Below are 27492 nucleotides of genomic sequence, written 5' to 3'. Positions count from 1 at the left end.
TGCTGCCAGAAAAGAAAAAAGTTTGAAATAAAAAATTCAAATTTTGATCATTTTTGATATTTTCAAAATTCATGAGCGACCTCTTGAAAATTTTTTATCCTGATTTTTCAGGCTTCTTAAAACATCAACCAACAAATTTTCATAAAAGACTCGAAAAAAAATAGTCGGTTTTTTTGATTACCCTAACATATATATAAAGTTTATACAAATACTAAGTAATACTGATCTAAGTTAAGATAATGAGTTGTGAATTAAATAAGACTATAGATTACAAAAGTTAATAATTTAATATCAAGTTCATGAAGATTACTTACTACTTTGTTTTATCTTTTCACGCCTCTTTAATCTCTTCCTCTCTCTTTTTCTTTCTATATATATATATATATATATATATATATATATATATATATATATATATATATATATATATACTTACTTATGTATTCCCAACATACTTTTGCTTTACATTTTGTTATATTTTAAAATAAATATACTATAGTTTTTACTCATTCATAATACCTACACGATGAAAAGAAAATGTGAATTTTTCCAATTTTGCTTAGGGAAAATACTTTTGTCGGTGTTGCAAATTTCACTATGTCAACATATGAATTTCAACTATGACACATAGTAAATTTTGTTTTATTTCATACGAATTATTTCTATATAAAGGTAAATGTCCCAATACCGGAACGACGAAGGGTATATGACTGATTTTTATCGTTTTAAAAATATTCAAATAAATTATAAACCAAAATAATTTATTACATCATATAGAATAGACATTTACCAATTCAAAAATAATCGAATTAGTTCATTTTTCTTAAATTTAATATGAAAAAAAAATTTTTTTCTATGACACCCAAAAGACCCAATACCGGAACGCTGAAATAGCCTTGTCCCAATACGGGAATTCGGTTGTCCTAATATCGGAACAGTAAATAAAATAAGTTATTTTTTGCATTTATTCATGGTGAAAATATTAATAATTATTAAATAATATTAATGTAAAACGAGTATGATTGTAGCAGACATCAGAGAACTTTAAAATTATAAATAAATAAGATAAATAATTAAAAAAATAATATTTACAAAAAAAGCACTATTAATTTCAAAATTTTTTGAATTTGCATTTTTTAAAATTTTATATTATTAATTATTTACTCGATTTATTAATAATTTTAAATTTGTCTGATGTCTGCTATATCACACCCATAATGTAAAATGTATTTAAAATTTTAAAATGATTGAATATTCAATGAAAATAAATATTTTGAACTAAAGAATAGAAACAAAATAAATAATTTGAGGTTAAACTAGAAAAATAATTTAAAAGAAAAACTAAAGACAAAAATTTATTTTTTATGATTTAAATTAGAGTTTATCTATATTTGATGTATTTTTTATAACAATCATACATACTGCATTAAATATTAGGGCTCCAGTAATAATTAATATTGTACTTGATTTAGCCAGTCAATAAAACTCACCGTTAATGTCTATCGATAACATTAATATGATTGGCGGTTCCGGTTCTGGCCACGGGTTCATTTTGGTGTACCAATAGACGAACAGTAAAATTAATATAATAATACTATTTTTTTCATATTTTTAATATGTTTTCTTGAATTTTATGTCATTCAAAATGCATATACAAAAAAAAATTATTGAAAAGTAATTCTATGGATTTTCTATAAGCTTAAGACCATTGACTGGTTTCTTAGCAAAACCATTAAGAGACATGAAAAAGTCATGAATCCGAGACTATTGCTCTAATTAACATTTTTTTTTTTCATATTTTAAATATTTTCTAAAATCTATTTTATATCTTATTTTTTACCTGAAAGATTAAGGTTTCAAATAAAGAAAGTTTTATTTAGTTTCATCGCGTACGAGTTGAAATATAATATAATGATCATCAAATCGTTCCGGTATTGGGTCTTGTTCCGGTATTGGGACATTTACCTTACATAGTTATTTTTTTTCTAATCTAGCATTGGAAAAAAAATAACTATGTAATATAGGGAAGTATGTTACTATAGAAATTTCAGAATTTCTTCTCTTTTTGTACATATATATAGACCAAAAAAAAAAAAACGGTTTTGATGACAAGCAGAAAAAAATCTAGGTAGCATTTAATATAAAGGTGATTTAATTGATTGAGCAAAACAGTAAGTTAATATAGATTAAGATTAATTGAGTGATTGTTCATAAGTCTGTGAGAGGATAAGGAGAGAATGAGCAATTACTGGTGAACACTGATTAAACATTAAGTTACATTGGTATCGATAAATATGTGTGTAGAGAAGTGTAGAGGCTGAGATGTAATAGGCGAGAGGGAGTATTGGTATTTGAGTAGTAGATGCTGAATCATACTCTCATCAACTACCTGAGAATTTATCTATAAATTTATATATATATTTAGTCAATCTGTCTGGTTTGTATAGCCGGTTGAATCTATTGTTTCATTATTCTCGAGTAAATTTATTTGAGCTAATAAGTTGACAATTTTTTGAATATTCGTTTTTTGTAATAATCGAAATTCTTTTAAAAAATCATTTAAATTTATTTTGTGAGAATTTAAATGATGTGTTAGATTCGAAACTTTGATAGTGTTAAATTTTAATTTATTTAACAGTGTTAAATTTTTCAAATATTTAACACTTATATTTTAATACTTTTTAGTAGTGTTGAGTGTTAAATTAAAAAATTGAGGATAAAAAAAAATTGTTAACACTGTTAAGTGTAAAATTAATTTAACACTGGTAAATTTTAATACTTTTTAGTAGTGTTAAGTGTTAAATTAAAAAATTGATGATAAAAAAAATTTGTTAACACTGTTAAGTGTAAAATTATTTTAACACTGTTAAATTTTAATACTTTTTGGTAGTGTTGAGTGTTAAATTAAAAAATTGAGGATAAAAAAAAATTCGTTAACACTGTTAAGTATAAAATTAATTTAACACTGGTAAATTTTAATACTTTTTAATAGTGTTGAGTGTTAAATTAAAAAATTGAGGATAAAAAAAATTTGTTAACACTGTTAAGTGTAGAATTAATTTAACACTGGTAAATTTTAATACTTTTTAGTAGTGTTGAGTGTTAAATTAAAAAATTGATGATAAAAAAAATTTGTTAACACTGTTAAGTGTAAAATTAATTTAACACTGGTAAATTTTAATACTTTTTAGTAGTGTTGAGTGTTAAATTAAAAAATTGAGGATAAAAAAAATTTGTTAACACTGTTAAGTGTAAAATTAATTTAACACTGGTAAATTTTAATACTTTTTAGTAGTGTTGAGTGTTAAATTAACAAATTGAGGATAAAAAAAAATTTGTTAACACTGTTAAGTGTAAAATTAATTTAACACTGGTAAATTTTAATACTTTTTAGTAGTGTTGAGTGTTAAATTAAAAAATTGAGGATAAAAAAAATTTGTTAACACTGTTAAGTGTAAAATTAATTTAACACTGGTAAATTTTAATACCTTTTAATACTGTTGAGTGTTAAATTAAAAAATTGAGAATAAAAAAAATTTGTTAACACTGTTAAGTGTAAAATTAATTTAACACTGTTGAATTTTAACACTATTTAGTAGTGCTAATTATTAAATTAAATAATTAGAAATAGATAAGATTTTTTAACATTGTCGAGTGTTGAATTAATTTAACACCATTAAATTTTAACATTTATAAGAGTTTTAGATGGTAAAAATTTTTAATACTGTTAACTTTATAATTCTCTTTACAATGTTACGATTTCAACATTTCTCAATAGTTTTCAGTTTTTAACTTTATTAACACTGTTTAAATCTTAAAATTTTTTAATTTTATAAAATTTGTTTACACTGAAAATTTTTAACACTTAGTTGTGTTAAATTAACAAATTTATTGTCACTGATCATTATTGTTCATTTTACAGTGTTAAAATTTCAACACACATGTTTACATGTCACCGTATTAAATGTTAAAATGTGTTAACAATGTAAAATGTTAATTTTTTATTCATAATGTTCAGCTACAAAATTTATTAACACTATTAAATTTTAACATTATTCAGTGTTAGATTTTGAAACTTGTCACTACTGTTAAGTGTAAAATCAATTTAACACTATTAAAATTTAACAATTTTCAATAGTGTTAAATTGTAAAAATTTAATGTCACTGATTACTAGTTTATTTCACAATATTAAAAATTTTAACACACATGTATTCATATCACCGCATTAAACGTTAAAATGTGTTAACAATCTAGAATGTGAATTTTTTTTAATAATGTTCAGCTACAAAATTTAACATTATTTAAGTGTTAAATTAAAAAATTTATTAATACTGTTAAATGTAAATTACATTTACCACTTAAAATTTAACACTTTTCAATAGTGTTAAATTTTTTCATTTTCATGTCACTGATGCGTAGTTTATTTTACAAGGTTAAAAATTTTAACACACATATTTAAATGTCTCAGAATTAAATGTTAAAATGTGTTAACAATGTAAAATGTTAAATTTTTATTGATAATTCTCAGCTTCAATATTTATTAACACTGTTATATTTTAACATTATTTAAGTGTTAAATTTTGTAATTTAACACTGTTAAATGTAAAATTTATTTAACACTTAAATTTTTTAACTTTTTTTCTTACTTCAGCATTATTAAATCATAATAATTCAAAACTTAAAAATGTTAACACTTTTTAACACTTTCTCTCCATTAACCCCCACTCAAATTTTCAAATTCTTTTTTTCTCAAGAAACTTTAGCCCACTCCCACAAAAACCTCCTATAAAACACTCTATCCAACTCAATACTTTCAAAAGACCCTAAATCACTACCACCCACCCACCCACCCACAAAAAAAAATAACAGATATGAGCACAATGAGGCTAGGTCAGTCGTGCGTAGGTCGTGGCGCCGTTTTAAACTCATCGCTAAAGTAAAGTAGTCGCTTCACTACCTCCCCCTTCTTACCCTCTTCACCCTTCCCCCCTCTCTTCTTCCCCCTCCATCCCCTATCCCTCTTTTGAAAAAGACAGTGAAACTACTGGTTTTACTAGTCACTCACAGCCAATACCAATACTATCAGCAATAATAATAGTAGCAGTAGTAGTAGTAGTAGTAGTAGTAGTAGTAGTAGTAGTAGTAGTCGATGGAAGTGAGTGAGAAAGCGGAAACGGAAGTGGCGGTAAAGGATGAGGCTAGTGGGTGGGAAAGTGTAGGAGATAGAAAGTGCCAGAGTAATATTGCTGGCTCGATAGGGACCGGGGGTTCCGTCCAAAGAAGGGAACGGGAAAGGGAAAGAGAGAGACTAAATAGGCAACTAAATAAAAAAAAAATATATACATATATATATCTATATATATATATGTTTTTATATTTATTTTATTTAAAATATTTATTTAATTTTAACGGTCATAAAATAATTCGGTTAACACATTCGCGCGCATTTTATACCCGTGTGCGCTCTACCGTCAAATTTTCAACTCACGAACGCCCATTCGACTATTCGCAGGCACATAATCCCGCAGACCAGTAGTAAGAGTCAGTGCGTCGTCAGACTCAGCAATGACGACACCTTTTTTAAATTTCGATAATTAATTTTTATTTAAAATTTTTTATGTTTTTGTAAAAAAAGTTTATTTTTAAATTTTGAAAAATTTTTTTTTGTGTGACAGTAATTTCTATGAAGTGATTTTTTTAAATTTATGTGAAAAAATTTTTTTGTGAATTTTGACAAATAAAAAAAAATTTTTTATTTTTTTTCGCATTTTGAGTCGAAGAAAAAAAAAAGGTAATTTGTGTTTTTAGACGAAATTTTAAAAAATTATAATTTGTGGTTTAAAGTATATAAATTAAAAATTGGAATGATATTAAAGAATTTTGGATGTTTGGATATTTTTTGAGGTTTCGAGAAGGAAATTTAGTGAGGGATTTGGAGGGAAAAAATTTGGAGGTATTGGAGGCAGGAATTTTGGCAGTAAGATATTTCATTGGGATTATGGTTTATGTGTAATTAAGTAACGAGTCATTTCAGGGATTTTTTTAGCGGAGACAAAAGCTGGGGATTATTTTATTTGTTCTGTAGTCACCCGACGTTTGTTTGTCGATTATTCTCCAGAGTTATGACTAGTTTAGTTTTTTATTTTTGGTTGTAATTTATAAATTTATTAATTGTGCGAGCGGGGTGGCGGTCGTTGGGAAGGAAATTTGAAGATCTGTGAGCTGGGTTTTGAAAAAATGCACCAGGATTTACAGTTTGGGAGAAACTTTTTTTGAGATTCGACGAGATATTTTTGGACTCGATTGTGAAATTGTTTAGGCGGTTGTAACTTTGTTATTAATGATTTTAGGAATTTTTTTTACGATACCAAAGTTGTGGGGAATAAAATAACCTTTCCAATGAGCACATATAACGTGTACTTATCTGACGAACTTCGGAAAATAATAAACAAACAACGAAATTTGAAATAAAAGTTGTTCAGAAAAAATAAATTATTTTCGATTCGCGACCTCTCAGTAATAAATTGAGATAAATCGAGCCCAAGGCCAGTCATTGAAAACCGCATTTTATTTTATACAATTTCGGTTTCAATAAAAAATACCACGGGAGTGTTAGTTTTTAAGACGCGACGACTTTAAGCGGTAGAACAAAATGAATATATATAATAATGTCATCACTCAGACGGCTGTTACTTTCCGCCGATTCATTCAAAACAATTATTCCGACTCGACATAACATATTATTTAATTAGTTTGCCACTAACTCTATCAATTGTCAACTCATCTGATATATTTCCCTATAATTTATGAACAATAATTACAGATGTTTACAGAAAACAAAAAATGATTTATTTTATCTCTTATATGTCAGCTCACGTTTTATAATTAGACGATCCGAGGTATTGTAAGCTAATTAAATTATCTGTAATGGGTCCTCGCAAAAAATGACCCAGCGTTAGTTTAAAAGTCCTGACGCTCTCACGATAAATGTCATTACATAAGTTATGATTTTACCCTCAGTAATTTTTCGACATTTTTACCCGCGGTATTTTAAACCCCAATTGTGCCCATTAAATGACTTCACTAAAAACAAACATATTTTATATATATGTATTACGATTTCTACTTCTTTTAAAAAATTTTCTGTTTATGAACTTATAATTTTTTACTGATGTATAATTACACATAATTAATTATATACTCGTGAATGAAAACTGTAGATTTATTTCCTTTTATTATTACCATTTTTTGATGGTACTCGTTTCAATGTATAAATAATTAATCTTTAAAAGAAGGTATTCATTACAAAAAACCTGAAATATGAAATAAAAAATAATTTAACATGCGTTAAAGAGAAATCTTTTATGACACTCGCTATATACCCTTTGGTTTATAAAATCGAAGGGTGAGTCGCCGAATGAGATAAAAAAATAAAGTAAAAGAAGAAAATAGTGAAAGACTGAAAGATAGAAAGGTAAAAATGAATAAAAAAAAAAAAAAAAAAAATTACGGGTGAAAAGGTGCTAAGCTGCAGAAAAGAATAAAATAGCTACGTCAGTGTTCATGTTACTCTGTAGTCAATTGTTTGAGAATGAATGAAATTTTAAATTCAAGTTTAAATTTAAATAAAATTTTCCATTAAAGAAATAAACTTTTAAGTACTTTTTGAGTCAGTAGATTTTTTTATTTTGATATTTTTATGTTGACAAGACAGAAATTATTTGAATTGAAAAAATAGAAAAAGAATCATTTTTGGAATTTTTTGATTAAAGAAAAATTTTTGATTTAAGAAAAATTCTTGGTTTGAGACATAATTTTTTATTCAAGAAATATTTCTGTGATCGAGAACGAATTCTTGATTCAAAAAATTATTCTTGAGTCAAGAAATAATTCTCAAGTCAATCGATAATTCTTAATTCAAGAAATGAATCTTGAATCAATCAATGATTCTTGAGTCAAGAAATAATTCAAAACTCAATCGATAATTCTTGATTCAAGAAATGAATCTTGAATCAATCAATGATCCTTGAGTCAAGAAATAATTCTCAAGTCAATCGATAATTCTTAACTCAAGAAATGAATCTTGAATCAATAAATTATTCTTGAGTCAAGAAATAATTCTCAAGTCAATCGATAATTCTTAATTCAAGAAATGAATCTTGAATCAATCAATGATTCTTGAGTCAAGAAATAATTCAAAACTCAATCGATAATTCTTGATTCAAGAAATGAATCTTGAATCAATCAATGATCCTTGAGTCAAGAAATAATTCTCAAGTCAATCGATAATTCTTAACTCAAGAAATGAATCTTGAATCAATAAATGATTCTTGAGTCAAGAAATAATTCTCAAGTCAATCGATAATTCTTAATTCAAGAAATGAATCTTGAATCAATCAATGATTCTTGAGTCAAGAAATAATTCAAAACTCAATCGATAATTCTTGATTCAAGAAATGAATCTTGAATCAATCAATGATCCTTGAGTCAAGAAATAATTCTCAAGTCAATCGATAATTCTTAACTCAAGAAATGAATCTTGAATCAATAAATGATTCTTGAGTCAAGAAATAATTCTCAAGTCAATCGATAATTCTTAATTCAAGAAATGAATCTTGAATCAATAAATGATTCTTGAGTCAAGAAATAATTCTCAAGTCAATCGATAATTTTTAACTCAAGAGATGAATCTTGAATCAATTAATGATTCTTGAGTCAAGAAATAATTCTCGAGTCAATCGATAATTCTTGATTCAAGAAATAAATCTTAATTCAATAAATAATTCTTGAGTCAAGAAATAATTCTCAATTTAATCGATAATTCTTAACTCAAGAAATGAATCTTGAATCAATCAATGATTCTTGAGTCAAGAAATAATTCTCAATTTAATCGATAATTCTTAACTCAAGTAATGAATCTTGAATCAATCAATGATTCTTGAGTCAAGAAATAATTCTTGATTCAAGATATAATTCTCGAATCTAGAAATTTTCCTTCATTCATGAATAATTTATTGATTAAAAAAATAATTCTTGACTCGAGAAATAATTCTTAATTCAAGACATAATTTTCGAATCTAGAAATTTTTCTCCACTCAAGTAAAAATTCTTAGTTCTTGAAATAATTCAAAAACTATCAAACAGAATACAATTTTATTTTCTCTCGACCAAAAGTATCAAAAGATATTTCCCAGCCTCCTTTCTTCAAAATAATTTTCTAATAAATAACTATTTTCCATAAATCTCATATCTTTAAAAAAAAAAAAAAAAAAAAAAAAAAAAAAAACAAAAGCGGGCAATCTCACTTCATATTTACAAAATAACTCATCATTATTTACTCATCAGTTATTACTTCTTTTTTTTTACTTCTATTCAATTTTATTTATTTTTTCAACTTTAAACTTTTATTTCATTCATATATATATATATATATATATATATATATATATATATATATATATATATTTTTATAACCTTTTTTATCGTCTTTCAGTTTATTTGAAAGAATTTATTCATGAGTCACGTGTCACACACGAGTCACGAGTTTTATACCATACAATATATATATATATATATATATATATATATATATATATATATATATTCTATTAAATAATTATCAAATTCTTGACTGCAAGAAAATAACAAGAAATTTTTTTTTATATAAAAAAAAAAAGAATTATTTAGTAATAGCACGTAACAGAATCAGTTATGTATAAACATGATATTATATACATTTATATATATTTTTCCCGGATTCTATTCATATTATTCTCATTCTCATTTGATATTCTTATTCTGTTTTTGCTAGACTTCTTTCTACTCGTGTAGTGTAACGAAAATTTAATATCTACTCGCTCAATAAACTCTTATCTGTCACATTCAATATTATTCTTGTTGTTTATTTATTTTTACGAGACTGCAGAAGAATTCAATGATTTTCAAGGGGTTTTTACGCATCAAAGAATAATTATTTGTTGAATAAAGAAAAAGGAGTTTTTTTGATAATCATATTGTTTAGTGATTCAAGTTACCTTTTTTAGATAAAAATGAGCGAAACTCTTAATTCAAATTATTCTTTCGGGAATTCTAATTGATTGAAGAATCGGTCATTGATTGGATATTTTTTATTAGGATGAAATCTTTTCTTGAATTCAGAATTTTTTTTTTTAACTAAAAATTCTTACTTGATTGAAGAAAAATTTGTTGAATCTAGAACGATTTCTTGGATCAAGAATCATCGATTGACTTGACAATTATTTCTTGACTCAAGAATCATTAATTGATTCAAGATTCATTTCTTGAGTTAAGAATTATCGATTGACTTGAGAATTATTTCTTGACTCAAGAATTATTTATTGATTCAAGATTCATTTCTTGAGTTAAGAATTATCGATTGACTTGAGAATTTTTTCTTGACTCAAGAATTATTGATTGATTCAAGATTCATTTCTTGAGTTAAGAATTATCGATTGTTTCGAGAATTATTTCTTGACTGAAGAATCATTAATTGATTCAAGATTCATTTCTTGAGTTAAGAATTATCGATTGTTTCGAGAATTATTTCTTGACTGAAGAATCATTAATTGATTCAAGATTCATTTCTTGAGTTAAGAATTATCGATTGACTCGAAAATTATTTCTTGACTCAAGAATCATTGATTGATTCAAGATTTATTTCTTGAGTTAAGAATTATCGATTGACTTGAGAATTATTTCTCGACTCAAGAATCATTAATTGATTTAATATTCATTTCTTAAGTCAAGTATTATTGATTGACTTGAGAATTGTTTCTCGACTCAAGAATTATTTATTGAATTAAGATTTATTTCTTGAATCAAGAATTATTGATTGAGTTACGAATTAGTTCTTGACTCAAGAATTATTGACTGATTTAAGATTCATTTCTTGGGTCAAGAATTATCGATTGACTTGAGAATTATTTCTTGACTGAAGAATCATTGATTGATTCAAGATTCATTTCTTGAGTTAAGAATTATCGATTGACTTGAGAATTATTTCTTGACTCAAGAATTATTTATTGATTCAAGATTCATTTCTTGAGTTAAGAATTATCGATTGACTTGAGAATTTTTTCTTGACTCAAGAATTATTGATTGATTCAAGATTCATTTCTTGAGTTAAGAATTATCGATTGTTTCGAGAATTATTTCTTGACTGAAGAATCATTAATTGATTCAAGATTCATTTCTTGAGTTAAGAATTATCGATTGTTTCGAGAATTATTTCTTGACTGAAGAATCATTAATTGATTCAAGATTCATTTCTTGAGTTAAGAATTATCGATTGACTCGAAAATTATTTCTTGACTCAAGAATCATTGATTGATTCAAGATTTATTTCTTGAGTTAAGAATTATCGATTGACTTGAGAATTATTTCTCGACTCAAGAATCATTAATTGATTTAATATTCATTTCTTAAGTCAAGTATTATTGATTGACTTGAGAATTGTTTCTCGACTCAAGAATTATTTATTGAATTAAGATTTATTTCTTGAATCAAGAATTATTGATTGAGTTACGAATTAGTTCTTGACTCAAGAATTATTGACTGATTTAAGATTCATTTCTTGGGTCAAGAATTATCGATTGACTTGAGAATTATTTCTTGACTGAAGAATCATTGATTGATTCAAGATTCATTTCTTGAGTTAAGAATTATCGATTGACTTGAGAATTATTTCTTGACTCAAGTATTATTGATTGACTTGAGAATTATTTCTCGACTCAAGAATTATTTATTGAATTAAGATTTATTTCTTGAATCAAGAATTATTGATTGAGTTACGAATTATTTCTTGACTCAAGAATTATTGACTGATTTAAGATTCATTTCTTGGGTCAAGAATTATCGATTGACTTGAGAATTATTTCTTGACTGAAGAATCATTGATTGATTCAAGATTCATTTCTTGAGTTAAGAATTATCGATTGACTTGAGAATTATTTCTTGACTCAAGAATTATTTATTGACTTCAGAATTATTTCTTGAATCAAGAATTTTCGATTGAATTAAGATTATTTTTTGACTCAAGAATCATTGATTGACTTACGATTTTTTTCTTGAATCAAGAATTGTTGATTGGTTTAAGATTTATTTCTCAACTCAAGAATAATCAATTAAATTAAGAATTATTTCTTGACTCAAGAATTATTTCTTGACTCAAGAATTATTTTTTGACTTAAGATTCATTTCTTGACCTAAGAATTATAGATTGAATTAAGAATTATTTCTTTACTCACGAATTATAAGTTTAATTAAGATTCACTTCTTGAATCAAGAAAAATTTTTTTTTTTTCCAAGTTTATTTTTTGTCATAAAATTATTAACAAAATCACTAAAATACTTAATTCAAAAATAATTTTCTAATTTTCCTAATTTCCAATTGATACAAAAATTTCTTAAACAAAAAAAAAGTAAATTTTGTTTTTTGTAAAATCATATTTTCAATAAAAATTATTCTTAATTCATTTTATTTTTCTTCAACAAAACTTAAAAAAAAATATATAAAATTGTAAATTTAAAAATTATGTTTTTTATCAATAATTATGTATAGAATCAAGAAAACCAAAAAAAATTTCGTTGATTAAAATAAATATTTCCTTTTATTAAAAAATTCTAAATCAGATAATTTCCTTTGCAAAAATAAATAATATCTCAACTACTTGAATTAAGAATATGATAATTAAACTCCCGCGATTAAAAAGATTACACATTAACACTAATTATGTATAATTATCATTATCATAACCATAATAATAATAAAATTTTCTCACATGCATTTTAATTGTTTAATTACTCAGTTATCACCAAAATTTTTTTTTAATTTTTTTGACTAAAAACTTTTCATACTTCTAATCCTTTAGTACCCAATTTTTTTTCGGCACAATAGAGGGCGCGATAAAGACACAAGAGAAAGATAAAAGTACACAGGAGCAGAGAATTTTCATGGGAAAAAGGTTTAACTTTAGATTAAATTGTGTTGAAACTTCTTCCGAGGATCATTAGGCTTAATATCCTTCTACAAACTTTTTGTTTACTTTCTCAACTTGTCCGCTTGGAATATCGATCTGACACATTTGCTACGAATTTTTTTTTTTGTCAATAACAATTATAATTTTTTTTGTTTCTAAGGAATAAATTTATATGAATATACAAAAAACGTACTTTCACAACTTGTAGAGCTTGTTAGTTATTTATAACTCATTTTATGGTAAAACTTGTGAGGACTTTTTTTGAGAAAATTTAAAGAGCTAAAAAAAAGTTATTATTAATTTTAGCGATATATTTAATAGTTGAGTCGTAATTTTAGTTTGTTATAGAATTATTTATTTACGAAGGTTTTGTTTTTTAATTTTTAAGCTTGAAGAGGTTTTTAGATTTTTGAAATCCGACTTAAGAGGCTAAGGTTAATAGATTTCAATTTATTAAATTATATATACTTAGATTTATGCAGAGCGTAAATTTTCATCAATTTTTTTTGTGACTCCTGTTAAATTTCTTACAGATTCGCTATTTATATGACTTTTTTACTTAAACTTTGATATTTATATAGATCATCGATCAATATAGATCACGGATCTATACAGATCATAAACATTCAAATATCTAAATAGAAAATAGATGTCGATAGAATATAACTATCTATAGAAAATAGGTGTCTAGATCTACGTGGATCATAGATCTACAGAGATCTTAAATCTACATAGATATAGATAGATCACAGATCTACATAGATATAAATAGACCATATACCTACATAGATATAGATAGATTATAGATCTACATAGATATAGATAGATCATAGATCTACATAGATATAGATAGATCATAGATCTACATAGATATAGATAGATCATAGATCTACATAGATATAGATAGATCATAAATCTACATAGATATAGATAGACCATATACCTAAATAGATATAGATAGATCACAGATCTACATAGATATAGATAGACCATACATTACATAGATATAGATAGACCATATATCTACATAGATATAGATAGATTATAGATCTACATAGATATAGATAGATCATAAATCTACATAGATATAGATAGACCATAGATCTACATAGATATAGATAGACCATATATCTACATAGATATAGATAGATTATAGATCTACATAGATATAGATAGATCATAAATCTACATAGATATAGATAGTCCATATACCTAAATAGATATAGATAGATCATAGATCTACATAGATATAGATAGACCATATATCTACATAGATATAGATAGATCATAAATCTACATAGATATAGATAGATCATAGATCTACATAGATATAGATAGATCATAAATCTACATAGATATAGATAGACCATATACCTAAATAGATATAGATAGATCACAGATCTACATAGATATAGATAGACCATACATTACATAGATATAGATAGATCATAAATCTACATAGATATAGATAGATCATAGATCTACATAGATATAGATAGATCATAAATCTACATAGATATAGATAGACCATATACCTAAATAGATATAGATAGATCACAGATCTACATAGATATAGATAGACCATACATTACATAGATATAGATAGACCATATATCTACATAGATATAGATAGATTATAGATCTATATAGATCGAAGATCTACATCAACCATAGGTCTACATAGATCATATATATACATGGATCATAGATTGACATAGATCATAGGTTGACATAAAACATAAATATACAGAGATCTACATAAACTTTAAATCTATTGGGATTATAAATCAGCATAGATCAAAGATCATATTCATATACATCCTGTATATAAGATCTACATAGAACTTAGATCACAGATCAACAGAGATCATATAATTTAATAGATCCTGTATATTTAGAGATCTACATAGATTGTGTATATTAAAAGATCCTAATAGAGTCTAGATCATAGATCAACATAGATCATAGATTTGAATAGATCCTGTTTATTCAGAGATCTACATAGATCAGGCATCTACATAGATCATGTATATTCACAGATCTAAATAAATCCTAGATCATAGATCTACGTAGATCATAGATTACCATAGATCATAGATTTAAATACATCCTGTATATTCAGAGATCTAAATACAGCCCAGGTAGATCTCTATAGATCATAAATTAACATTGATCGTAGATCTACGTACATCACACACTGACATAGTTCATAGATCAGAGGAATGAAAAAAGCAAGATTTACTTTTTTAATAAAATCAATGTCAGCGACTTTGATTGACCGACTTATCAGCACTCAAATATATGTCTATATATTTATGTATACATACATATATATACATATAGAGGTAATAATAAAAAATAGAAACTCTCGTCGACTTATGTCAAGTCTGTAACTTGCAAAAGTATCGTAAGTCTCATGATGTCTAGTCATCGTACTTCTATCATGTCGTATTTGAAATTTCTTTTCACCCTCACACATAACAAAAAAAAAAAAAAATAGAACATCTCCCTTGGGATGTATGACTGTATGTCTCTTCAACTACTACAACTCTCGAGGGCATCGAACTTGAAAAAAAAAAAAAAAAAAAAATTTAACCAATAAATAAACTTTTGATTTATTTAAAAACTTTTTTTTTTATTTTTTTAAATGTATATATGAATATACATATAAATTATTCATAAATTCACAATAAAATTTTTTTTATTTTCCAGCGTGGCCGTAATTGAATACTTATGAGATCACACATACGTCGGAATTTTTTTTTTTTTTTTCAATTCTTTATTTCTTATGATAAAGTGTTATATGTTGAACAATATATGATAATATATGATCAGTGTAAAATGGACACGAATAAATTGACCATTTTTTAATATTTCAAAAACTTAAAAATAATTTTTAAATTACGGATAATTCATATTTGTTCATATAAAACATATCTGAATCATATATATGAATCATATATGGTTCTTAAGTAAAGCTAACATGAATCATATACGAACAAAATATGATCACATTGAAACATATACGAACAAAATATGATCGTATTGAAAGATATACAATCATATTGAATCATATAGATCATATATGATCACATTGAATCATAGAGATCATATAATCATATTAAATGATATACGAACCACATATGATCATATTAAATCATATAACTACCATAGATAATCGCACTGAATCATATAGATCATATAATCATATTGAATCATATACGAACCACATATGATCGTACTGAATCACACACAAACCATATATTATCGCACTGAATCATATAGATCATATGACCATATTGAACCATATATGACCGCACTGAATCATATAGATCATATAATCATATTAAACCATATGTGAACCAAATATTATCGCACTGAATCATATAGATCATATTGAACCATATATAAACCACATATTATCATATTGAATCATATACGGGCCACATATGATCATATTGAATCACATACAACCCATATATGATCACACTGAATCATATAGATCATATGACCATTTTGAACCATATATGACCGCACTGAATCATATAGATCATATAATCATATTAAACCATATGTGAACCAAATATTATCGCACTCAATCATATAGATCATATTATCATATTAAACCATATATAAACCACATATTATCATATTGAATCATATACGGGCCTCATATGATCATATTGAATCACATACAACCTATATGTGACCGCACTGAATCATATAGACCATATAATCATATTGAACCGTATACAAATCATGTATGATTACATTGAATCATATATCATCTATATATGCTTTATATATGGATCATATGAAGCATATTTGAACAAAGAGAATCAATGTATTAATCTATATGATCAATCGACAAAAATATGTAAATCATATATGATTTATATATGCTTCATATATACGGCATCCAAAGCATATATGAAGCAAATATAGATTATATATGAATCATATATGTTACAAACATGAATTTCATATGATGACTCATATACTTTTCATGTTTGGATCATATATGATCTGTATTTGCTTCACATATGGAGCATATGTGAAGCATATATAGCCAATTTTCATATATGATCATATATGGTTCACTTTTCACATTCTGATGATAATGTATATAAAAAAAAAATTACAAGCACTTAGCTTATGAAATTTTCATAAAATTAAAAATTTTTTTTTCTCATTTTTAAAATTAGAGAAAATAAATCAAATTATCCAAGAGGTAATAAAGTTAGCAGAACAATACCTTAGGGTAAATTTTTTTTATTTCGAAAAATAAAAAAAAAATGTCTAGTATATTTTTGGCCTTTATCCCAGGGATTTTCTAGGGAAACTGTGTTGTAAAAGGACAAACGTCTCGGCGGTATAGAAAAGACAACGCATAAATTACTCGGGCATGCTCTCGATCCGGGAAATCCCTTTACTTCTATCGGATAAAATTCGATAACGTTTGAATTAAAGATTTTTCTGTAAATTTATTTTTACTTCTCATGAATAAAATATATCATATCCTTTTAAATATTATATTTAAACTCTTTATGTCATTTTTCGTACTCCAACTATCAATCATATATATATAAGTATATTCTTATACTTTTTCCACATATTCCTCATATATTTTTCCAATTTTTTTTTTCTTCCTTAAGAAAACTTTCAACTTCCATAACTTTTTTACTATTGATTTTAAGGAAAAACTCAAAGAGACCTTTCTTGTAGGAAATTCAAAGATCTACAAAAAAGCTATTACGCACTTTTTTATATTTTCACTATTTAACTCAAAATTTGAAATTTTTCCAAAATTTTTGAAATCGAAAATTTTTATTACACTTTTAAAGCTTCCGAAGCTCATAGAGCTTCAAATATCAATTTTTTGATAAAAAGTAATAAATACTTTTTTGTAGATCGTTAAATTCTCTACAAAATTGGTCTGATTAATTTTTTTGATAAACTCAATAGTTTACGAGTTAGAGGTATTTTAAATATTCGAGAATTTACAATTTTACTATCGGAGAAACTTTTTTTTTTTTTTTTTCGTGATTTATTTGTCTGGGAAATAAAAAAAAATTGTATTGTAAAAGTTTTCTGTAACCAACTAAAGTACTGTTATTTTTATTTTTTGTGGAAAAAAGAAATGTTGCCACGAGCAAATAATGCTTGTCTTTTTTATCTCATGAACTAGCAATTTTACTAAAAAACAAATAAACGAAATAAAGTTTTTTTTTTTTTTTTTTTTTTTTTCTAGTTTCTAATTAAGTGCTACGTTATTTAAACTCTACAATTAAATCTTTTTATTTTAAAACCCCCTAAGCAAAAAAAAAAAATTCGCGGATTTTAAATTTCGCGGTATTTTTTAAATAAAAATTGACGTGAATTCAACTTATTTTTTTTTTTTTTTTTCAATTAATATTTCATGCACTTATAACTTTACTAATATTTCCATCTCTGTAATTTCAACTATAACTCGATGATGAGTTTTAACCAACGGCCTCGTTAACTACCCTCTCATTATTAATGATTGTCGTGAATGTTATCAGCTGACCTAATTTTTTTTAAATATTTTCTCTCGATAAACTTTTTAAAAATCCACGTGATTAATTTAATGACTCAAAAAGTTTAATTGCAAATAACTTGTTAAATAATGGAAATAATAAAAAAAGGCTAAGAACCTTTTTTATAGAGTGTTAAATTCTCTATAAAAAAGTCTCAGTACATTTTTAACGTATCTGCGATAGGTAATGAGATATTTAATATTTAAGCACTCTAGAGTAACTCATCTATTAGGTAACGAAATAAAATTTAAGTTTTTATTTATTGCTCGTATCTCCGAAACTATGAGAGATAGGTCTAAATTTATAAGGACCTTTTTTGTAGCTCTTTAAATTTCCGATTAAAATTACTTAAATCGTTTGAACGTAACTTCAATATTTAAAGAGATATTTATTACCAAACTACTAAAAGTTTACGAACTCATCAATAAGGCAAACAAAAAAATTTTTTTTTTCAAATGCTCATATCTTCTAAAGTTATGGGTATAGAGGAAAAATTATCAGGACCTTTTTTGTAGCTCTTCAAATTTCCTATAAAATTTATTTTAAACATTTTTACGTAACTTTAATATTTAAAGAGATATTTATTATCAAAATACTGAAAGTATACGTACGCATCAAAAGTTTTTTTTTTTTTTCAAATGCTTATATCTTTGAAAGTTGTGGGTATAGAGGAAAAGTTATGATGACCTTTCTTGTAGCTCATTAAATTTCCTATAAATTGATGTTAAAAGTTTTTGATTAATCTTCAATATTAATCAAGTTATGAGATGTCAAAATAAAGTTATTTTTGTTTCAGATTTCGTAATTTGAAATTAATGGAAGTGGTTGCGGTTAATTAAGAAGAAATAATAATAATAATAATTGTATTAGTGAGTGTTGATGGTAGTGGTAATGGTAGAAAATTTGTTTGATACTGGTGGTGGTGGTAAGAAGACTCGTAAGAAAAAAAAAAGAGCAAGCTTAAGCTCAAGCTTAAAAATAAGCCGGAGCATAAGCAGTAAAAGCTGAAAAAAAATAAAAAAAAGGTATTTGAAGAATGTTAGAGCATCAGACACCAACTTTATTACCACCAGCACTCAACAACAGCAGCTGTTGGCCTACTGACGGTAGTAATAATAAATTTATTCACTGGCCAACTCCTGGACCTGGACAATTATTACGCGCAGCGTTAATTCTATTCTTGAGTATTGGAATTTTAATAGCCAATTTACTTGTCATTTGTGTCATCAACAGTCGTCGTTACAGCAAATATATTCATGCGCAGGTAAGATTTCATTTTTTTTGCTTATTTATTATCCTGGGTAAGATGAGCTGGGATTGATATTAGAAAATCGAAGAAATCAAATTTTTGATAATTTGTTTTTTTTTTTTAATTAGGGGTGAAAAAAATTTTTGGGGTACTCAGCTGATGTGCAGGTGGAAAGTAGACTTCTAAAGCTTTAAAATGAAATTTTTTTCATATTTCTATGATTTTTTCTCGTGGAGATATTGAGAGTTGAAGTTTCATAATGATCAAAAATATTTTTGGTCTTTATGAATCTTTATGTATTGATATCATCGGTAATAATAGTGATAAAAATATTGAAAATTTTTTTTTTGAAAGCTCGGAGTATGTACTTTTAGATCTTATACTAATTTAAGAGCTGAAAATTTTCATAATATATTTTTTTGAGAAAAGACATTATTGGAATTTTATTTAAAATGACTGGCGGGTTTTAATTTTTAAAAATTAAGGGTTGGATTTTTTTTTTTGCAACTTGGGCGATGTCTCAATAGAAAATTAAAGGCCTTGAACTTGCAAAGGACTTTTTATAATTTTTTTCTAAGAGATATCGACAATTGGTTTCATAATGATCAAAAAAATTTTTGATCATTATGAAAGTTCAAACATCGATAACTCAGCGAAAAATGATCGTAAAAAATATTTTAAAAAATCATTTTACAGCTAAAAATGTGTACTTTCCTATGGCACAACTATAATACTTCCAAAAAAATTTTTTCTACATTTTTTTTTTGCAAAAAATACCTTGAAATATTTTTTTAACTGTATTTTAGCCGTACTCCTAAACTTTCTCACCAGCTTCAACATCTCCAGGAATTTTTCAAATTTAATCCACCGGCATTTAACTCACTTTCAAACCACAAAAACTCTCTCGCATTCCAGTCTTGAGAATTTTAAAACTCCCTAAAAACTATATTAAACTGATCCTCTAAAAACTTACTCTTCATCTCACCACACCCTAACCAAACTTAACCTCAACCCATTTCTCATTACGCCTAAAAATTTAAAATCTCAAAATTCCTATCTGATTACCAAAGATCTTGGCATTCACAATCAGTTCGAAATATCAATTACTTATAATGATAATAATAATATATTATTCGTAATTACTTAACCACAAAGGGATAATCCATAACCAAAAGCTCTTTGTAATATCATACGTGTAATGAATACATTAGTTATATGTTTTATATGAATTACACATATATAATGAGGATAATACTCCTGTAAGCCGCATGATGATCCTCATAGTTTCTAGTTTGGCTTATGTGTATATATGTATATATATAGTCTATATACCTCTCATCGACTTACTACATTTCATCATATCTACTCACTTTATCCCTTAGTATTTCCTTAATATACATATATATGTATATGTACATATATAAGCCAACAGTAGAAATATATGTTATAGCCACTTTCTACGCTTGTGCTCATGCATATGCAAATGCCAAACAGCCCAGTAAATACATTCAGATATACCCTCTAGTTTTCCTTCTCATCTCTTTTGTATATATCTATATATATGTGTATGGATATTATACGAGTATACTTGAACTAACATATATGAAAGTCTTTATTCTACGTGACGTAGATCTTAATTTTACTATGAGAATTATTATTATTATTATTATTATTATTATTATTATTATTTGTCAATAAATATAGATTTTAAGAGGAATATGAAAGAGACCTTTTTTGTAGAGAATTTAAAAGGCTACAAAAAAGGTCTGATTAACTTTTTCGATATTTTCAATATTTAGGCCAGAATATTAATTATGAATTTATCAAAACTTCTATAATGACCAAAAATATAATTTTGAACCTTTGAAACTTTCTAGAGCCTCTAGAGCCTAAAATATCAATTTTATAACAAAAACTAAGATGACCTTATTTGTAGTAAATTTTCAGAGCTACAAAAAAGCTCTGATTAACTTTTTCGATGTTTTCAATATTTAGGCCAGAATATTAATTATGAATTTATCAAAACTTCTATAATGACCAAAAATATAATTTTGGACCTTTGAAACTTTCTAGAGCCTCTAGAGCCTAAAATATCAATTTTATAACAAAAACTAAAATGACCTTTTTTGTAGTAAATTTTTAGAGCTACAAAAAAGGTCTGATTAACTTTTTTGATATTTTCAATATTTACACCAGGATATTAATTTTGAATTTATCAAAATTTCTATAATGACCAAAAATATAATTTTGAACCTTTGAAACTTTCTAGAGCCTCTAGAGCCTAAAATATCAATTTTATAACAAAAAACCAAAATGACCTTTTTTATAGTAAATTTTCAGAGCTACAAAAAAGCTCTGATTAACTTTTTTGATATTTTCAATATTTATACCAGGATATTAATTTTGAATTTATCAAAATTTCTATAATGACCAAAAATATAATTTTGAACCTTTAAAACTTTCTAGAGCCTCTAGAGCCTTAAATATCAATTTTATAACAAAAACTAAAATGACCTTTTTTGTAGTAAATTTTCAGAGCTACAAAAAAGCTCTGATTAACTTTTTTGATATTTTCAATATTTACACCAGGATATTAATTTTGAATTTATCAAAATTTCTATAATGACCAAAAATATAATTTTAAACCTTTAAAACTTTCTAGAGCCTCTAGAGCCTTAAATATCAATTTTATAACAAAAACTAAAATGACCTTTTTTGTAGTAAATTTTCAGAGCTACAAAAAAGGTCTGATTAATTTTTTCGATATTTTTAATATTTGAACTAGAATATTAATTATAAATTTATCAAAATTTCTATAATGACCAAAAATATAATTTTGAACCTTAAAACTTTCTAGAGCCTCTAGAGCCTTAAATATCAATTTTATAACAAAAACTAAAATGAACTTTTTTGTAGTAAATTTTCAGAGCTTCAAAAAAGCTCTGATTAACTTTTTTGATATTTTCAATATTTACACCAGGATATTAATTTTGAATTTATCAAAATTTCTATAATGACCAAAAATATAATTTTGAACCTTTGAAACTTTCTAGAGCCTCTAGAGCCTAAAATATCAATTTTATAACAAAAACCAAAAAAAACCTTTTTTGTAGAGAATTTAAAAGGCTACAAAAAAGGTCTGATTAATTTTTTTGATATTTTTAATATTTGAACTAGAATATCAATTATAAATTTATCAAAATTTCTATAATGACCAAAAATATAATTTTGAACCTTTGAAACTTTCTAGAGCCTCTAGAGCCTAAAATATCAATTTTATAACAAAAACCAAAATGACCTTTTTTGTAGTAAATTTTCAGAGCTACAAAAAAGCTCTGATTAACTTTTTCGATGTTTTCAATATTTAGGCGAAGATATTAACTATAAATTTATCAAAATTTCAATAATGACCAAAAATATATTTCCTGTTCATTTTACCTTTCCTTCCACTCTAGGTCTTATTTTATCGATTGAAATTAATAAATTTTTGATAACATTCCAGCCAAAATATCTATTGACCAGTTTAGCGAGCAACGATCTAGCAATCGGTGTTTTAGTGACGCCATTTGGATTTTTACCCGCCGTCTACGGATGCTGGCCCTATGGTGAAGTTGTTTGCCAAATCCAGGTAATTATTCCACATATATTTCAATATATATGTATACTCTTACTCAAATAAATCGTTGTCATATTCCTCAGTGGATTCAAGTATTAGCTTTTCAAATTCACCGTTTACTTAAGATACAGAACTCGAGCTTTCTAAAACCACAAACTTCTGTCAATTGTGTGCTCGAGTTTGTCTGGATTCCAGATAGACTCTTGATTAATTACTCATACTTTATATGCAAATATATGTATATATACATATATTTCACAAATTCGTAGGTTAGCTTAATGACTATTGTGTTTTTCTACTGTAACTTGGAAAAAACTGAGTTTACAAAAAAAATTATTGATAGTTTTTTTGTAGAGAATTTAATGAGCTACAAAAAAGGTTTCTTTCAAAATTTTGATATTTTTGATATTTAAGTCAGAATTTTAATTTTATTAAAATAAAAGAATTTTTTTATGCGACAAATAAATTGGAAAAACTTCTAGAGCTCCTAGAGCTTTAAATCACAACTTTATGTTAAAAAGTGTCAGAAGCTTTTTTGTAGGAAATTTAATTTCCTACAAAAAACTATCAGAACTTTTTTTTGTATCTCCAATAGTTTCGTGTCAAAAGTAAGTTATGTACGGAAAATCGTGACAGCAAAAATTGACTCGAAAATATTTCCCAATTTTTTAAATGAAAATTTACTTTAACAAAAATTATATTGATATATCAAGAATAACAGAATTTAATTGTTAGCTAGGAATCGTAATGAGGTAATTAATAAATTAAGAACAATGATATTAGATAAAAGGGGGGATAAAAAAAAATGGAAGTTCTTAAAAAAATAATGATAAAGTATAGAGATAAAAAAAGGTTTATATTATTTTTTGGTACTGGATAATGGTCAAATACAGACGATTGTAGATAATAAAAGTCCACCGGAAGCCGTTTGAAGAGCCATTTCAAGGATATGTTCCGTTTCCGCTCGACACTTTGCGGATATAGATTCTCTACTATGCACTACCTCATACTTTATTGGATACTAACACATATATATATATATATATATATATATATATATATATATATATATAGATGAAGGTATATATTAACGAGAACAGTCGCGCGTTTGGATATCCTGCGGAAACTGAATGCGCAGGACTATCAGTAATTTTTTTAGTATGTTTTTTTTTTTATTTATTGGAATATGGCCAAAAATATTATAATTTATGTAGTTTGTTAAATGAATAGAAAATAATAATGAAAAATTGATATTTACAATGGGAGAAGAAGTAATGTAAATTTATATTCATTGATTTCTGAGTGATTATCAAAGATGTTTGGATATTTTTTGAGGTTTCGAGAAGGAAATTTAGTGAAGGATTTGGAGGTAAAAAATTTGGAGGCATTGGAGGCAGGAATTTTGGCCGTAGGATATTTCGTTGGGATTATGGTTTATGTGTAATTAAGTAACGAGTCATTTCAGGGATTTTTTTAGCGGAGACAAAAGCTGGGGATTATTTTATTTGTTCTGTAATCACCCGACGTTTGTTTGTCGATTATTCTCCAGAGTTATGACTAGTTTAGTTTTATTTTTTTGGTTGTAATTTATAAATTTATTAATTGTGCGAGCGGGGTGGCGGTCGTTGGGAAGGAAATTTGAAGATCTGTGAGCTGGGTTTTGAAAAAATGCACCAGGATTTACAGTTTGGGAGAAACTTTTTTTGAGATTCGACGAGATATTTTTGGACTCGATTGTGAAATTGTTTAGGCGGTTGTAACTTTGTTATTAATGATTTTAGGAATTTTTTTTACGATACCAAAGTTGTGGGGAATAAAATAACCTTTCCAATGAGCACATATAACGTGTACTTATCTGACGAACTTCGGAAAATAATAAACAAACAACGAAATTTGAAATAAAAGTTGTTCAGAAAAAATAAATTATTTTCGATTCGCGACCTCTCAGTAATAAATTGAGATAAATCGAGCCCAAGGCCAGTCATTGAAAACCGCATTTTATTTTATACAATTTCGGTTTCAATAAAAAATACCACGGGAGTGTTAGTTTTTAAGACGCGACGACTTTAAGCGGTAGAACAAAATGAATATATATAATAATGTCATCACTCAGACGGCTGTTACTTTCCGCCGATTCATTCAAAACAATTATTTCGACTCGACATAACAAATTATTTAATTAGTTTGCCACTAACTGTATCAATTGTCAACTCATCCGATATATTTCCCTATAATTTATGAGCAATAATTACAGATGTTTACAGAAAACAAAAAATGATTTATTTTATCTCTTATATGTCAGCTCACGTTTTATAATTAAACGATCCGAGTTATTGTAAGCTAATTAAATTATCTGTAATGGGTCCTCGCAAAAAATGACCCAGCGTTAGTTTAAAAGTCCTGGCGCTCTCACGATAAATGTCATTACATAAGTTATGATTTTACCCGCAGTAATTTTTCGACATTTTTACCCGCGTTATTTTAAACCCCAATAATTTTTGCCATCAAATTTCTTCTTCATTAATTATATATATATATATATATATATATATATATATATATATATATATATATATATATATATATGTAGAAGTAAATTAAAACTTTAGGACATACAAACCGATAATGGACGTGTGCACTAATTTGTAAAGGGGTAGTATAGTGAGTGAATATAAGAGAATGAACATGAGAATGTCGATCCAAGGCGTGTCTGGAGCAGATGCAAACTAGGACATTCAATCTTCATTCTACATATATACTCACATATATTTCAATCTACAATCATTTACTCTATTATGTATTTGTCTTCTTTCTTTTACGTCAAAAATATTTTTCATTCCTTCAATTCAAAATTGCCGCTCAAATTGTCATCTTACAAAAAAAAACATTTTTATCTTATTTGTAGATCTTTTAATTTTCTACAAACAAACCCTCTTTACTTTTTATCCTAAAATCGATATTTAGGTCCCTATTAATAAAAAAAAAAAAAAGTTCGTTCAAAAATTAAAATTAAAATTTTTTTTCTAAATTCGAATTTAAAATTGCCGCCAAAATAAAAGTAACAAATGAAATTAATGAGATTTTATTTTAACCCTTTAAGACATCGAGTCTAAAATTTTTAAAAAAATGTTTCATAATAATGAATTATTCATTATTTTTAACAAAAAAAAAAAAAATAGATTTTATTCTGTTGAAAGGACGTGCGAAGGTACAAAATAATTAGAAAACAAAAACGTCAAAAAAATGTATAGTTTAAGTGAATTATTTTTACGGGAGTAATTAAAAAGGTTGGAGCGGTCAACTACAGGCTTTTTAGTTTATAAAAGTATCACTATTTATTAATATTTTTATGTTATAGGCACTTTTACGGGGTGCACTTACTCAACAAAGTGCAGTAATTCTTGTTTGTATGGCGATCGATCGTTACGTTTGTATGTTACATCCTCATCGTTATCATCGGCACTCTTCAAAAAAGGTATATATATATATATATATATATATTTATTATTAAATATTACTATTATTATTATTGTTGATAATATATTTGTCACCACATGTCGTATTTTATCTAGTAGAGTCGAAAAATACAATACACTCAAAAATTTATATATGTATATTAGGGTGGCCCAAAAAAACCGACTATTTTTTTTCGAGTCTCTTATGAAAATTTGTTGGTTGATGTTTTGAGAAGCCTGAAAAATCAGGATAAAAAATTTTCAAGAGGTCGCTCACAAATTTTGAAAATAACAAAAATTATCAAAATTTGAATTTTTTATTTCAAATTTTTTTCTTTCCTGGCAGCAATAGTTTATATTTGTGAAATCATTACGCTGAAAATTTAAGCCCGAAATTTAAATATTTAAAGCCCGCTCAATAATTTTGAATGTTTCCGAGTGCTGTCTTTTGAACGTTTTTGAGCGACCCGAGAATATTGATAATAAAGCTTCTCGATTTTTTCACCATCAATTTGCATCACAATCAATGAAAATATAACAGAGAAATATAAATAATAAATTATTTACATACTTTTTTATTTTTTAATTCAAATTTTCGGTTTTTTCGCTTATTCA

At 25.9% G+C, this 27492-nt stretch overlaps 1 protein-coding gene across 1 annotated transcript in view; it reads left to right on the top strand.

The window, feature by feature from the left end:
• Window positions 1-19570: 19570 nt before the first annotated feature.
• LOC103577227 (trace amine-associated receptor 9) overlaps window positions 19571-27492 on the top strand; it is a 20045-nt gene continuing 12123 nt past the window's right edge. The window contains exons 1-3 of the mRNA XM_008557791.1: window positions 19571-19821; window positions 23309-23434; window positions 26781-26897. Coding sequence (XP_008556013.1) covers window positions 19594-19821; window positions 23309-23434; window positions 26781-26897 — 471 coding nt within the window. The 5' untranslated portion in view covers window positions 19571-19593. The remainder of the gene's footprint in view (window positions 19822-23308; window positions 23435-26780; window positions 26898-27492) is intronic.

Source organism: Microplitis demolitor, chromosome 9 (assembly GCF_026212275.2).
Source record: "Microplitis demolitor isolate Queensland-Clemson2020A chromosome 9, iyMicDemo2.1a, whole genome shotgun sequence".
NCBI classification, from domain to species: Eukaryota; Metazoa; Arthropoda; class Insecta; order Hymenoptera; family Braconidae; genus Microplitis; species Microplitis demolitor.
This window is presented reverse-complemented; position numbering and strand designations above follow the sequence as displayed.